Source organism: Microchirus variegatus (assembly GCF_963457635.1).
Source record: "Microchirus variegatus genome assembly, chromosome: 11".
In the NCBI taxonomy this organism is placed as follows: domain Eukaryota; kingdom Metazoa; phylum Chordata; class Actinopteri; order Pleuronectiformes; family Soleidae; genus Microchirus; species Microchirus variegatus.
Genome location: NC_139812.1, coordinates 1391300 through 1406829, shown reverse-complemented (window position 1 = coordinate 1406829; position 15530 = coordinate 1391300). Strand labels below are relative to the sequence as shown.

Genomic DNA, 15530 nt, shown 5'->3' with positions numbered 1-15530 from the left:
TATCGTCTCAACATGTCACGTCGCCTTTTCACATGTCATGCAGTCAGACATTCATTCATGTCATTTAGTCTTTTTTTTCCCTCTCTCTTGACGTCTCACTGCTCTGCTTTTGTAACACTGCAAATGTGTTCTCTTTTCCTCAGAGGAACAGCAGAAGGAAGAGGCGGAGGAAGAGGAGGCGCTGACGGGAAAAGACGAGGAGGATCGTCGCATCGCCGAGATGGGCCGTCCAATGCTGGGAGACCACGTCAAACTGGAGATCATCATAGAGGAGTCATATGAGTTCAAGGTAAAGCAAGGAAACTAGTGACATCATGTAAACCGATTGAGAACTCGGCTCATTTTCCCATAGACTTCTTGTATTGTAACGAGCAGAGTTGCCCCCTGGTGGCTGTTCAATATATTTTTACTTCTCGATTGACTTCACAGAGGAAACGGGGAGACTCCATCCTTTGATTCTTCTATGATTATAATATTTGAACCCAGGAATGTCTACACATATAAAGCCCTGTTTCCAAGCCTGTCTCACACAAGAGGATAATTGTCCAGATTGTGGTCTTGATCTGGCCCTTCAGACAATCATGGGTGCCTTCTGATTTTAGGCTGTTTTGAACTGATTATCTGGGTTAAGAGAGGTGAGTTTCCCATTAAAACATTGAAAATCGTTACAAAGTTTGTTGTATCTGTTTTCAAATCCTCCAGTGTGAGCCAGTGTTAACATTTAGCTTTTGTCTGCATTCATTCCTGGGTCAAATGTCTCCCCAATATGCAGATTTTTTATCGGCTTTAGCTCTGATTGTTAGCATTAATTAACATAACACTTGGGTGAACATTGTAATTGCACCATCCACTGCTTTATTTTGGCGTCTAGTCACAGTGTCTCTGTCAGTCTGTATCTTTTCTAGCACGACAGAATAATGCACGACATTCAAGCAGCAATCGAAGATAATTCAGTCCCTGCTAAGTTTAAAAAAAAGGGACTGAAATTAAAGATAATAAAGTGTAACCACCGTGACATTGTCAGCATACACTCCATGGTGCTTTCTTCCGTTGTGTGTTTTGTTTATGGCACTTTTGTGACGTCAAGCATGACTCACTGGAGATAAAAAGCAGATGAACTCCTTGACTTTGCAATGGGAAAGGAAGAAGTGCCTTTTTTAGTGGTTTTAGTGTGTTTAAATAACCTACATATAATGTCTGTATTTCAGTATTAAAACAATACATTTATTAAATGTATTTTTTCTTTAATATAGTGTGTTGAATCCAGGATCTAACCCCATTAAGGCCAATGAACACGATTCTTTCACCTTTTTTATTTATATAGTTGCATACGGCTCATATATTGTCTGCTGCTGCAACGAACGAACAAGGAAACATTGCATGTATACAGCACACACGGGAAGAAAACTCTACAAAACTAACTTTAATTTGTTGCTAATGTATCAACTTGACCACACAAATCGCCTCCATTATCACATATTATACTCTCACACTCACCGGCCGTCTGATACATACTGGAAATAATTGTGTACGTCCTTTCCGCACTCTCCATCTCCCACACAGAATCTTTGGGCAAGCGTAGATTTACAGTAATTACCATCCACGTAGCACTGTGTGTGTGTGTGTGCGCGCATGTGTAATGCATGTTCCTTGCTGCCGCTCCACCTACATGCTCACTCTAGACAGACCGTTAATAACCAGTAATAGCTCGCCCCTTGAAATGGTGCTATAGTTTGTCAAGTAGTTTTGTACTGTGTCTGTGTTGAGCGCACATGTGTGAGTGTGTTGTGCGTGCGTGTGTGTGTGTGCGTGTGTGTGCATGTGTAAATGCCCTCCTATAGTTATCTCAACTGTGGCTCATTGACAGTGGTGTATAATTGCATGAGTGTCTGACATAACAGTTTGAAGGAGAAAAAAGAAAAGTTGCCATTAATAGAAAAGAAAGTGGAGCTTTGAAGTTGAGCATTTCCCTGCAAAATGAATTTTTATTCAAACAATAAGGAAAAGTCTCACTACGGTCTAAAACATAAAAAGAAAATGCAATTGAAAATGTAATGATTATGTGCATCTCACTGCTCACAAGGCATCATTGATCACCAGTAATAGTAGCCTATGGATGATGATCAATTGATGAGAAAATCAAAGTGTGTGTCGAATGTCCAGCTTGAACTAATTTCATCTCAGTTCCAACTAACGCAGTCGTGCCTTAGGCGCCGTCTTTTCGGGGGTGAAGTCAAATCAATCTTCAGCTTTACACTGATTCGCGTGCAGTTGTGCTGCCTGGAAAAGTCACCTGAACGCACCTTTTGTTCAGATGTTGTGAGCGAGACGGAGACAAATCTAGTGAGGAGTAAATCACGGGGACAATCACCGTCTCTGAGGCTCTCAGATTACAGTTGTAGAGATGCTGTGGAAAAGTGATGGCCAATAGAGCGGGCAATGAAAAGGAGAGAAATGATCTGCACACTCGTGAGCTCCAATTCAAATGATGAAAGTCATGAAGAGCAATAATCAGATTTTATTTTTCATTTGAAAAATCAAATGTGCATCATTAAGGAGACTGATGTGTCATGAATTTGTATCAAGATATATGGCGACATGTCCTGACTGTGCCCTGCCTTCGATGTATACAGTACATACGACAACTTAATGGCTAGTTTAACTGTGCATCAGCCATTGTGATTTGAAAAAGATGTTTCTCGTTCTTCATATCACTATATAGGGAAACTGGATTTTTTTTTTTATTCTCATATTATTATATCATAATGAAATGATTTTAACAATACAGTCTCACCAACATAGTCAAAAAAAATAGTCATATGCATGCATATCTGTGTGGTAATATAGATAACGTTTTCTCCTGAAGACAAAACCATTTGCATTTACTCTGAATGTGCAGCATGTTTCCTGCTATTGTGCAATAAAGCACACACACACCTCATGCTAAAAGAAATGCAAAATGGCTAATTCTTGCAAAATGGGTGCACTCACGTCACTATAAAACACATTGAACAGTCAGTGAACAGGTCTCTGGTTTCCTGTCTAACCCTTGGTGTCCATTTGTTCTTTGGCAGAACACAGTGGACAAGCTGATAAAGAAGACCAACCTGGCTCTGCTGGTTGGAACCAACAGCTGGAGAGACCAGTTCATTGAAGCCATCACTGTGAGCGCAGGTAAGAGCAATGGAGGTGCGCGCATGTGCGTGCGTGTGCGGCGTGCGTGCATGCGTCTCAACACTTTACTCTGAAGTACACTGGCTTGCTTTGATGGTTCAGGCAGACAAACACTGACCAGATGGGACATTATGTTGGGAGCGATTGTGGAAGTGATTGTGTGTGTTTTAATGTGTGTGTGTGTGTGTGTGCACGTGTGCTATGTGTGTGTTAAAACGGGGCAGATGAGAAAGATGGGATTATAAACGCCAGTGTCTTGTCACTATCCAGGTTTTTAATGGCCAAGATAATGTTAATGTTCCATGAAGAGGGAGAGGCAGAGTTTACATAGAGTGAGAGATAAGGAAACCTGCTGTGTGTGTGTGTGTGTGTGTGTGTGTGTGTGTGTGTGTGTGTGTGTGTGTGTGTGTGTGTGTGTGTGTGTGTGTGTGTGTGTGTGTGTGTGTGTGTGTGTGTGTGTGTGTGTGTGTGTGTGTGTGTGTGTGTGTGTGTGTGTGTGTGTGTGTGTGTGTGTGTGTGTGTGTTTTTTCTATGCTGAATTTTCAACAGGCTCACGTTCTTTTTCTGTTCTTTTTTGCGATAAAATCTCCACTTTCCCATTGTAATTCGTGAACACTGCTTATCCTTATGTGAAGAGTGGGTTAAGTTTCATCATCACTAGGGATGGACAATTTGGGGAAAAAATTTAGTTTTTGTAGGCAGTAGTCATTTTTATCTGCCATTTATTGTAATTTGATTTGCAATCTTTTATTTATTGTGGTAGAGGTTTAAAACATGATGATGCAGTGTCATGATATACCTGTAAAAATATTAACTACAAAATGCCTCAAATGGAGACAGATGATTTGCTGTGGCAACCATTAAAGAGAGAAGCCAAAAGAAGAGGACTCTAATGGACAAGGACACAAACTTACAAATATCATGTTAGATAGATATTCTAACATTGATGTATTTTGTTTTTTTAATTGGCAAAGAATGGAACGATCGAAACCAGAACAATCAAGTTGTGGCCTTTGCGATTTGCTTTGTGCGTTGTTTCGAGTCAATTGTTTTCGTTATTATCTTCTACATTATTCATCTAAGTTGCCAGTAATTGATTATTTCTACCATTTTTCCGGCAGTTCAAACTGAGTATACGCTCAGGATTGAATATGATGCATGCTTAACTTCCATGTGCAGGAACAACACATTTATATTGGATAAATGAAATCACTGTTAAATCAGAGGAAATAGACACAGATGACACTTGCAAATGCACAGTTGAACTAACAAAATCTAATTTGCTGCTGCAGTCATCTTTGAAAATAGGTTTGTCAGTGGCTCACGCACTCTAGCACTTTCAAATAACTCTATCCTCAGTCTATGTGTGTGTGTGTGTGTGTGTGGATTGTGGTCTTTAGGTAGCCAACCTGTCATTCTGCCTTTGTTGGCAAGCTGATTCCATTAATGAAAAAGCCTGTCTTCACTTTCTTATCTGGGATTAGCTTGTCGAGGCTGACAGAGTGCTGAGTGTGTGTTTGTATCCATGCATGCAGGCTCTGTGTTTGTGTGTGTTTGTGTGTGTTTGTGTGGGTGCTCTTGGAAGTGATAAAGGCAGTAAAAGGGCTATGAGGGCTAGTGTCCACTGAAGAGTAAGCGTTATTGTTAGACGTCGTCTCATTTCTCTCTCACACACACACACACTTACACAAACATATAGCTTCATCATACGAAAATCACACAATAGGTGAACACACCAGGGATTCAGCGTGATTCAAAACACTCGATTGCCTGTAAATTGTAACCGCACAACTGTAGAACACGCACGCTTACGAGTGACTGCCACTCATGTGCTTAAACAAAGCACTATCCCTAACCTTAACCTATAATGACAATTCAAATCCTGTCCTAAACGTAATCAATTCCTCAGAAATGAGGTTATGTCTTATTAGGACCAGCCAGAAAAGAACAAAAAGAGGTAACAAATATGAGTACACTGAGTGGATTTCACCTGGAACAGTCTGATTGGATGATTACAGACTTAAGTGGCAGGTGATTGGGTGGACTAACATAACTAACATCCAGTTAGTTAACACTGCTAATCCAGTGATTAGGTTATCAGTGTAACCTAAGAGCAGACCAGAACGTCTGTGTGTTTAATGTAATTAGGAGGCACCAACTAAGACAGCATGTAGAGACACAAATGAGGTTTGTAGCTACAGGGAACTGGGATCAGTCCTAAATCAATTATGTGCTCATCACCACCAACTCTCCCTGTTTGGGTTTTACTACATGACATCAATACTCATTCACACACAGCATGTTTGTAAGTGTTTATTTGATCAGTGCAGTGCAGTGTTGTCTCCATAGAACAATGCTCATACGGGTGGCATCAAATAACCTTGTTGCAACGCCTGATAAAACAAAAAAAGATATTCTGTTCAACATAAAATAGGAATTAGGTCTAATTAGTCAACAATTTCATGTCATCTCTGTGGATTAAACGTGTGTAAGAGTATAATTTTTGATTTGATTTTAAAGTTTTATTTGAACTGTGAGTCAACGAGAAAGAGTGAAAGGTTTAAGTTATGTAAAATCGAACTAAGAATTGTTCTTTTTGAGCCCATTAACTAAATGAGGAGCAGGTCTTCGTCTACTGATCCCACCATTTTGCATCGCCATGTTCAACAGTAGCCCAAAATCAAGAAACCACTGGAAACTGGTTCTGGATGAAGAAATATTCAGCTGGTTGCTTTGTAACACTTTACAGTACAGTACTAATATTGTACTGCAGTCATTTTGGAATAGATCGGGAGGTAATCTTATGGTAATGCCAACTTAACTAGTGATTACCACTAAACTGTAACAAACAAAGATTAAGTTGTAGTAAATTAATTCAGTTGTATTTCATACTCCACTGTTGCCCTCAGGTAAAGATTTAAGTCTATTCTACATGAGAAACATGGCTAAAAGGGCAGCATAACTGTGAACAGTGTCACAACAACAATGATGCACACAGATCTCAGCTGTTACACACTACACATGAAATGAACACAGTAAAATGTAAAGAGTAAAATCTTGGAAATTATTTCAAAGAAGATCAAACATTTACAATAACCAAAAGTATATATATATATATATATATATATATATATATATATTTGTGTTCTAGTTCTTGTTTTCCCATTTCTTCCTCCATCCACCTCCTCCACTAAATTACCAAACTGTGAGGGAGGTCAATAATTAATAATGTCACTCAGTTGGAGATGTGCAAAGAAATGGTTTGAACTTAAGAGGAAAACATAGGACACAGGGTATGTGAATGCTTAGATACAAGACTGGAGGCTCCATTGAAGTTTATGGCCTGATTAATCATTGTAAGGTCTTGACCTTACCATGTAAAGTGCCCGAGAGATAATGTACGCTATGAATCACTCACTCTCTCATCTTCTACCAAATGACGGTTGCGGGAGGAGTGTCCATGTTATGAATCAGTGAATCAGTGCACGCAACTAGAATTGAATTTAACTGAATTATAAACTCAAACGATAGGTTAAACCTAGGATTGAAGGACGGAAGAAACACTGAACTGAGTGTCACATTTTTAAGGAAAGTCTTATCCTTATCCTTTTTGACTGGGTAGTGATATATATATATACATATATATATATATATATATATATATATATATATATATATTATCCTACTCATTTTAACAATTAGATACATAAATCACATCAGTGCTAATATTGTGGCAGTGGGGACAGATAAGACTGGGCAACAATAATGCATCCTAAGCATGGCACTTCCACATGGGGCTGCGAGAGTGCAGGTGCTCCTTCATCCTCCTCCTTCATCCTCCTCCTCCTCCTCCTCCTCCTCCTCCTCACACATGCTTCAAATATTGTTGTGAGCCACACTGGAGCGAGACAGAGGGAGTGATATGTTATTTTCCGCACTCAACGCGGTCAAAATCCTCTCGCTGTGCTTCACTCACCCTGATAGAGGGGGCTCTGCTCTCCTCTGAATAAATGCAGTGTGTGCACGGCATTCGGCGCCGTGGTATAAATAGTACTGCGTAATTCTATGCCATATTTGAAAATGTATTGGTGTAATCTAAAAAACTCTGCGTATCGCCCCAAACTCAAGCGTCCAGGATACCACACACTCTACAATAAGCAGGAATGGAGACATGTTGTAACTTGGCAGCTCATCTGTTCAAAAAACACTCTTCTGGCTTAAGGGGTTTGAACAAGACCAGGGCTTTTGTCACTGATACTGTGGTGGATTTAACAGACACTGATAAGCTCAGCTCAGTGTAATCTTTACCCTGCGTCCCTCCTTCTCCCTTTCCCGGCTCTCACTCTCCTGCATCGATGTCTCGATTGAAATCAAGATTGGAAATATCCCTTGCTTCCTTTGACCGAAGACATTTTAGAGTCTCTCGTTGTCTCTTATTGGCGCCTTGCCGCCTAAAATATATCTTAGACTTCAGGGATACATTTAAAGATCGCCATGCTTGAAGGCTCCAGAAATATTTCCACCTCATATGTGGCTTAAAAACCTTTTCTTTTTTCTTATCAGATTGTCAGCATAATAGGGGGGGAATTGTAGATGTGTATTTGGGTAAAATGGCAGCCATGAGAGGACATTTATACAGGTCACTACACCATTTGGCACTCACTGAAGTGCACACATCTACACACATGTACACGCACAAAATGCTTTAGAGGCCGTGGCATTCATCTCAGTAAAAAAAAAAATTTAGCCTGCCCTCTGAAATGTCACAGTGTGTGTGTGTGTGTGTTGCTTGTGTGTTTTCTGTGTTTGTTTTGCGGGGCTTGTGTCACAATTGTCCCCAGATAAGCCGACACAGAAAGGCGCTGCATGGGACATTTTGTGTGTTTGTCAGTGTTTAGTTTTGCACAAACGTGACCTTATCAAACACGGACAAGTCGCAGTTTAATGAGCAGCTTGATGGTGTTGAATTATTAATGGATGTATTGTCATTTACATGCAATTCTCTGAGATCATTATGCGCCTGTTTTCATTGTTTGTGGTGCTAATGTTCACATGGAAACCGATAATCTGACTACCGAGCTCGTTCTGAAAGACATTATTGTGTTGTGGCTCATCAGGGAATATTTATGTCCTGTGTCTGATCCATCAGTTTCAAACTTATTCTGTAGTTTCACTCATTTTCTATATTTAGTGCCCGAGCAGTCACAGTGGTGAGTTCTTCTAGGAATGTTGTTTATTTCGTTTCGTTTTTTTCACATTTTTACGCCCTAAAAGTTGTTGAAAATTGTCACACAAATCAGAACTGACCAAAGATTTAATAAAAGAAGAGAAATACGTACAAGTTGATCAAAATGACTCAATAGCGCCACCCTAAGTTGAAACTCAGATTGCGAAAGCTGAATTTCACAAAACTTGGTGGGAGCATGTTGACGCCCAAGGCGAACAAAAAAGTCCATTGGGACCATGGCCTCAACACAACAGGAAGTCAGGCATTTTTAATTTGGCTGATTCTTGATGATTTGTAAATAAACAATTCGTAAATAAACAAACCCGTCTGACCATGGCAGCCATCAGAATCAGAAACCTATCGGCTGGAAACATCCTCCGTGACACACAAGACCAACCCTGACCACATCCACGAACATGAACTTGACCCAACAGGAAGTCAGCCATTTTGAATTCAGCCGCTAATTGGCCCACAAAACAGGAAGTGCCGTGTCACTTTGCTGGAAATTGACAGATCTGCTCGAAACGTCACACATGAGATAAACGGCCCAGCCAGAAAACATCAGCATATGAAAACTGAGTCAAGGTCATACCGCCACCTGCTGGCAGGGCAGCGGTTGCAAGGGCCCACACCCATGTTTATGGCTATATGGATCTGCCACAACAGTGAAACCAGTTACTGGTCTTCGTGTTGATTGATTATGATTGGTGAATATGTCTACAGAGCCTGATGTGAGTAATTGTCATCTGGTCGTCTGGTCAAAGCTCCCGTAGACTGGAAGTTCCAATTAACACTGTTTTTTGCTGTGTATCTGTGCAATTACCTGGTTTATGAAGCCCTAAAGTCACATCAGTGTTAATATCGTGGCAATGGGGACAGATAAGACTGGGCAAGAATAATGCATCCTAAGGATGGCACTTCCACATGGGGCCTGCGAGAGTGCAGGTGCTCCTTCTTCCACTAGTCCGGGCACTTCCGGTTGCGTACATTGAACCGCAGAAGAAGAACGTCCGTTGTGCAGGTGTTTCACGAGCGACAGTGTCTTCTGACTGTGCGTCTGACTCCGGGTCAAAGGCTGAAAAGGGACTGCGGTGGGGAGTCGTGACAAAGCCATTTTTAAACACTGTTAAAACAATGTTTTGATAATGAGTAGCAGTGCATCCACCGTTCCAGAGGGGGGAGCTGTGCTTCTGAGAGCTGACGCGCTAATTACGTCACTTCCAGGTACCTGGCCAATCACAAGACAGTCAGGAAAGCTCACGTTGGCTGGCCAGTCACAACACAGTTTGTCTTCTGGGGGTGAGATTTCAGTCTGAAACAGCGCGGCTGACGAGAGCTTCAGTGAGGAAAGACTTGGATCGGCTCTTTTGCAGCAACTAGTTGGTTTTTGACCATAAAAACAAGTTGATGTATGCACTGTAAGTAGACCATAACTCACGCGTGTGCTCGGACCACTTTATGGGAGCTTTAGTATCAGAATATTGCATATTATTCAATTATTATTATTATTATTGATAATAACATATTATTAGAGTGATCAACAGGCACTTAATATGCAAGTAACATGTTATAGCAGTAGATTCTTAGTTCAACAGCCACATTGTTTTGCATCTCTGTTGTTAAAAGAACATCCTGAAAGAGAACGGGCTCAAACAAATAAGGAACAACAACGTAGAGAGAAAAAATCAATGGAAAAGAAATCAAGTGAGAGAGAAAGAGGGATTGTTAGGACAGAGAGTGAAGGGAAAAACGTGAAGAAAAGAGAAAGAGATTGATGTTTAACCACGCCACACTCCACTGCCCTGTAATTACTGAGACCTCACCGTGCTGTTCATCACCTGCCGTTCTGTTTGTGTATGTGTGTTATTTATGGATGTATATCTGTGTGTTAGTGATTGTTACTCTCTGTTTGTGCATGTGTGTGTGTGTGTGTGTGTGTCCACCCGGGGGTAGTGTAGGTATTCAAGGGAAACTCATTGAAAGAAGAAAATGAAAAGAACGAGCCTTGTTGAACGGAAGACGCGGCTATTTTCTCCTGTGTTCTCGTCTACTATTTAAACTAATTAAGGTTATGAAGACACTTTGTTTAACTTTAAGATGGGCTTTTGTGTCAGTTGTTGACCATAATGGTGCGAACAAAAATGACTCTTTTCTTTCAGCTGCCATTGTTCTTTCTGCCAATGCTGTGCACTAACCGTGATTTGCATGCTGTGGATGCACAACAACGAGAGAATGATGGACTTGCTGAATGACTGGTTATTTAATTGATTTGTTGAGTGTTTTGTCAAACCGCGGACTGACTGACTCATCTGTTGTTTGTGACAATTGCTCTTATGAAACATCTGAAAAGAGCAAAGATAAAATGTGAAAGTCTGTGTGTGTGTGCGTGTGTGCGTTTCTATGGTTGCAAAGGAAAAATTGTGGCTCAAAACTGTTCATGTTAGGACATTTTCTCCACTCCTCTAATATTAAGCAAGCTTTTTTTCCAAATGAAGACTTGCTTTTATGGTAAGTGTTGGAATTAGGTTTAGGTTAGTTAGAAAGAGGGCTTGTGTTTAGGTATTTATGTGTGATGATGACGTCACAGTTAGGGCAAAAGACTAATAAAATGCATTTTATCTATCAATGAGTGTCCTCACAACTACAGGAAAAATGGAACGAATATAAATGTAAGCATGTCGGCATGAATTCTGACACACACAAACACAATCTTTCACAGAGCTGTCATGGTAACGCCTGAGTCTTTGCTTGTTAGTGGCAGGTTTTTGCAGGAACATCATGAGAAACTGGTTAGATTTAAGATTCATTGTACAGTGGGGAGAATTTTTTTTTTTTTTTCACAGGACAGAAGACACTTTGAAGTTCACGGACAAGGCAGGGCGATGTCAGAGGGGTTGTTATTAGACCCAGCAGGCCCTGGAAATTTGAAACACCACAGCGTCTCATTTCTGTGACTCAAATGTAATCATCAGTGTCACAAATAAACGCTTACGAGAGCCACGACGTGTGGCCATGTTTGAAGATGCACGGATGAATGACGGGCTGCGTTTCTCTACTCTGGGTGTGATTTTCCCCACAGTCGGTGAATGTGTGATGTTCTGTGCATGACTCTGGTTAAGTTTAGGGCTAAGATTTGAAATACAGTTAATTAAAGGGATACTTCACCGATTTGAATGTGAACGTTTTCCCTTATCCAAATGTGCCCTACTGTGAGTCATATGACGCGTTTTGCATCACAGTAGGGCACATTTTGAAAATGGAAAACAGATTTTTTTACAACTCAGTGAAAAACTGAGGGAGGGAAGCACATTTTCTAAAAAATACTACTGCTATTCTAGCAATACAAAGCCACATTCAAATCGGTGAAGTATCCCTTTAAGTTTAAAATTTAGTTAGAGCATTAACTAGTTATGGTTAAGGTGAGATATGAGGGTTTGGTTGTGCAAACGAATGGAAGACGATGTCATATAGAATAGTGCCACAGATGTTCTTGTATGGATATCTTTGTGAGGACCAAAAAAATTAACCAATGGCTTTCTGAGGGTTACAACTGGGTTAGAAGTGAGTATAGGTCAGGGTGAGGCATTTAGTTGTGATGGTTAAGGTTAGGGTTAGTGCCTATGGGTTAAGTGTCTGACATTCAGTGCATCTGTGATGTAACATTTAAAGCTATACTTACCTTTCTTGTCTTGTTATTCGGTCCTAATATTTTAATTGGTCATACTTTTATCATAATAATTCATATAATTATGAGTTTCAAAACCTGGTGGGTTTATCTTACATTTTAGAGTGTCATACTCTTATTAGGAGCAATTTATGATTACAAAAGAAATGTGTAAAAATGAAAGAAAGGTATGTATAGCTTTAAGTTCAGTATATATTGTTTAAAACAAAATGGAGCATTGCTACATCATATTCAGTCAAAATGTTAACTACTAGATATGAATGAGGGGTCTTTAAAATCGAAGGTTGTGGGTTTGATTCCCACCTCTGCTATTCTACATGCTGACGTGTCCTTGACTGAATGGGTATTTAAAATGAATAATAGAAAATGCACTGCACATAGATGTGTGTGAGTAGTTAATGGGTGAATGGCAAAAGTGTAGTGTGAAGCAGCTTTGAGTGGTTATCAAGACTAGGAAAGCACTATATAAATACTGTTTCTAACATTTATGTGTTGCATATTTAAAAAAAAAATTAAAAAAATGTAATTAGAACATAAAACAATCAAAACAGAACAGTTAAATTGCAGCTTTTGCAATTTAATTGTTTGTGTTGCGGATATTACGCTATATAGCAGCCTGTCTATTCCTGTGACCTGTGTGTGTGATTTTTTTTTTTGACAGATGTTGGTTTGGCCATATCACTTTCAAAGATAAGCGAGTGTGTTATTTTCTGTATCCCGAATCACGGGTCCGTCGCTTGACCACCGACCTGTAGAGAAGATCCGCCTCTGCTCTGAGCTATGAGAGCACAGAGTCATGGAAACGCTCAGTGAGCAGCAAGAGATAACACACACCAACACTTCTGGCGAGCCAGAGAGAGTATTGATATGTGTGTCAGATGAGATATGACTTTCATATGCTCTGTCAGTAGCTATCACATTAGCATGAGATTGTAGCTAATTAAAAAAGTGACATATACATAATTAGTTTTTTTTTGCATATTTTGTTTGTTGTCACATAGGATTTCAATAATTTTTTGGGACGGTGTAGATTTAATTGTTTATTGGTTTCATTTGTCACTTCACTTTTTTCCTGTGTTTATTATGACCCTGTGAGACCAGCCACTTCTTGATGGAAGCTAATGAGACACAAATAATGAAGAAATAATAGTCTGTCAGAAAAACACAGATTTAGTTCCATAAAGGCCCGAAACAACAAAATGTGTTCAAAGATGATAGTTTATGGGAGAGAAGAAGAAGAAGAAGAAATAATTACTTAAATATAACCACTTAATCAGTGTAACACACATCTGAGTCTGCAGTCATTATCATATCAAGTCAGCTGTGAACTTCCTCTAAACCTCTAAATAAACAGTAAAACTTGATTTAATAATGTCAATTTAAATGATGACTCCAAACATATTATGAAGTATAAAGTATTATAATCGCACCATAGACAAAACTCCCTTTTTTTGGGTCTTCCATGTAGGCATGGGTCGATTTCCTGTGCAAAATAATCACGATATTGTTGCAATGACTGAAAAAACATATTTTATTATATATGTTTTGTTATTATTAAACAGGTGCAGCCTTCTGTCCGTGAGACATCGCAGATAGGATACATGTTTTTTACTGAAAAATAGTTTAATAAGATCTTAGATGAACGAATGAGGAAAAACACAGCTCCCCATGGAAACATTGAGAAACAGATAAAACAGGATTTTATCTATTTCTCTCACGTGAAATACTGATGTTTTTCTTAATTCATGATGATAATCAAAATAAAATAACATAATAAAAAAAGCACCACAATTAAGTTATTGTAAGTACTTTAAATCCTGATAACTGATAATATCATATATTGTCCCCTCACTGCTTCCATGTGACCTGCATGTTGACACGTTTTGTTCTCAAACATATTAAAAGAATATTAAGCTGAGAGAATATTCATTATTCCGATAACAATAGGTTGCCTGTCAAGTAAACATAACTTGGGGTCACAGTAATCTTATTGCGGATGACCTAGAGGATCTTTTCATACAATCTATGTGTGTAATTATCTTTTTTTATATTGTATTCTTGCAGGTCGTGACAGACCAAAAGTGACATTCATTCTGCATCCATTGCCTGTCAAACAGGCACGTTAATCATTGCTGTAGGATTGTGCTTGTGTTATAATCAAAACTGAATATGACAAGTCCCTAAAAGGTGAAGCCAAAATCACTCCCTGGTGGATATAGCTCCATTTGTTTGAGTTTGTGGAGGTACGTACATGGACAAAAAATGTAAAAAATAAAGAGACAAAAAAGACAATGGTGGTGAGCTTATATAAACATTTACAGACGGAGAGGAAAAAAAAGAGTGCTCGAGAAATGCCTCCATCTACGCAGAGTGTGTGGGAGCGAAGGAGAACAGCTGAAATTGAAAAATGACATAACGCAGGTAGACAGTATTGTTTTATTTTTCATTAGACCAAGTGTGTGTGAAGGAGGCCCCTACACTGACCTACTGTTCATTTAAAGTTGATGTTTTGAACTTCTTCAGAGCTCTCTCTCTCTGAAAAGGTACACGTTCATTTTTAATTACATTAAACATGGCACGTGACTCCCCCTGAGGGAAATGATTAGCCATACAGGACTGCATTCATCTTTGTGTTAGGCCATGCTAACCCGCTTACAAACTGTGTACCAGACAGAGTCTGAAAAATTTGTCTGTCTGTTACTTTATGCTTCCAGCAGAAGGTCAGCACTCAAAGTGTCAACAGCAGCACTAAATTTGAAGAAAGCACCCTTCTTCCTGGGATCATCATGGTTATAAGTCAAACTAAGGACAATTCGAGTGTGGGGCTGGCTTTTTCTTTTTCTTTTTTTTTTTAGTTTTATTATTCTTTATGGCAGTTTTGCCAAGGCTGATATAGCCGTGCATTCACTTCCAAAATATTTTTTAAGACAGTAATCCATCACTGACATTGTTGTTTGTGTGTTTGGCTTTTCTTAGTTCCTACTTTCCACACATTCCCTGTCCAACCTGAACATTTCTTGGTAAACTGCATTTACCTTTACTTGTATAAAGCTAACATTAAATAAGAGACGGGTACAAAACTGGCTTCAGATGCTCTAAGTGCTGTGTTTTTCAATGACCATTCAAGGGAGCTTTTATAAGAAAATAATCAAATGAATCTCAAGCGGGCGAACGGTTTTAATGAGGCAGAAGGAGGCTCCATGAACTCGCTTCCCACTTCAGGTGCTTTTAGTTTGCTTGTTATGAGCGTTTGAATGCATCACCAGCTCTTAGAAGGTTATGCATGGGCGAAATCAATACAAGTTCAGGGATTTACCCAGTGAGAGGTTAATACCAGCAGCAGGTGATCTCATTTATTCATTCAACTCATTTATCACCAGAGCAGAACAACAGCCGACTGCAGCGTGTCGTCTCTCTGTGTGTCGTCTCCTTTCATCATTTGCC

The 15530-nt window shown here is 39.5% G+C and overlaps 1 protein-coding gene across 2 annotated transcripts in view; it reads left to right on the top strand.

The window, feature by feature from the left end:
* slc8a1b (solute carrier family 8 member 1b) overlaps positions 1 to 15530 on the top strand; it is a gene marked incomplete at both ends in the record, with an annotated part of 119087 nt that overhangs the window by 95932 nt on the left and 7625 nt on the right. For both annotated transcript variants that reach the window (XM_083898127.1, XM_083898126.1), the window contains 2 exons: positions 144 to 289; positions 3075 to 3174. In XM_083898127.1, coding sequence (XP_083754253.1) covers positions 144 to 289; positions 3075 to 3174 — 246 coding nt within the window. The remainder of the gene's footprint in view (positions 1 to 143; positions 290 to 3074; positions 3175 to 15530) is intronic.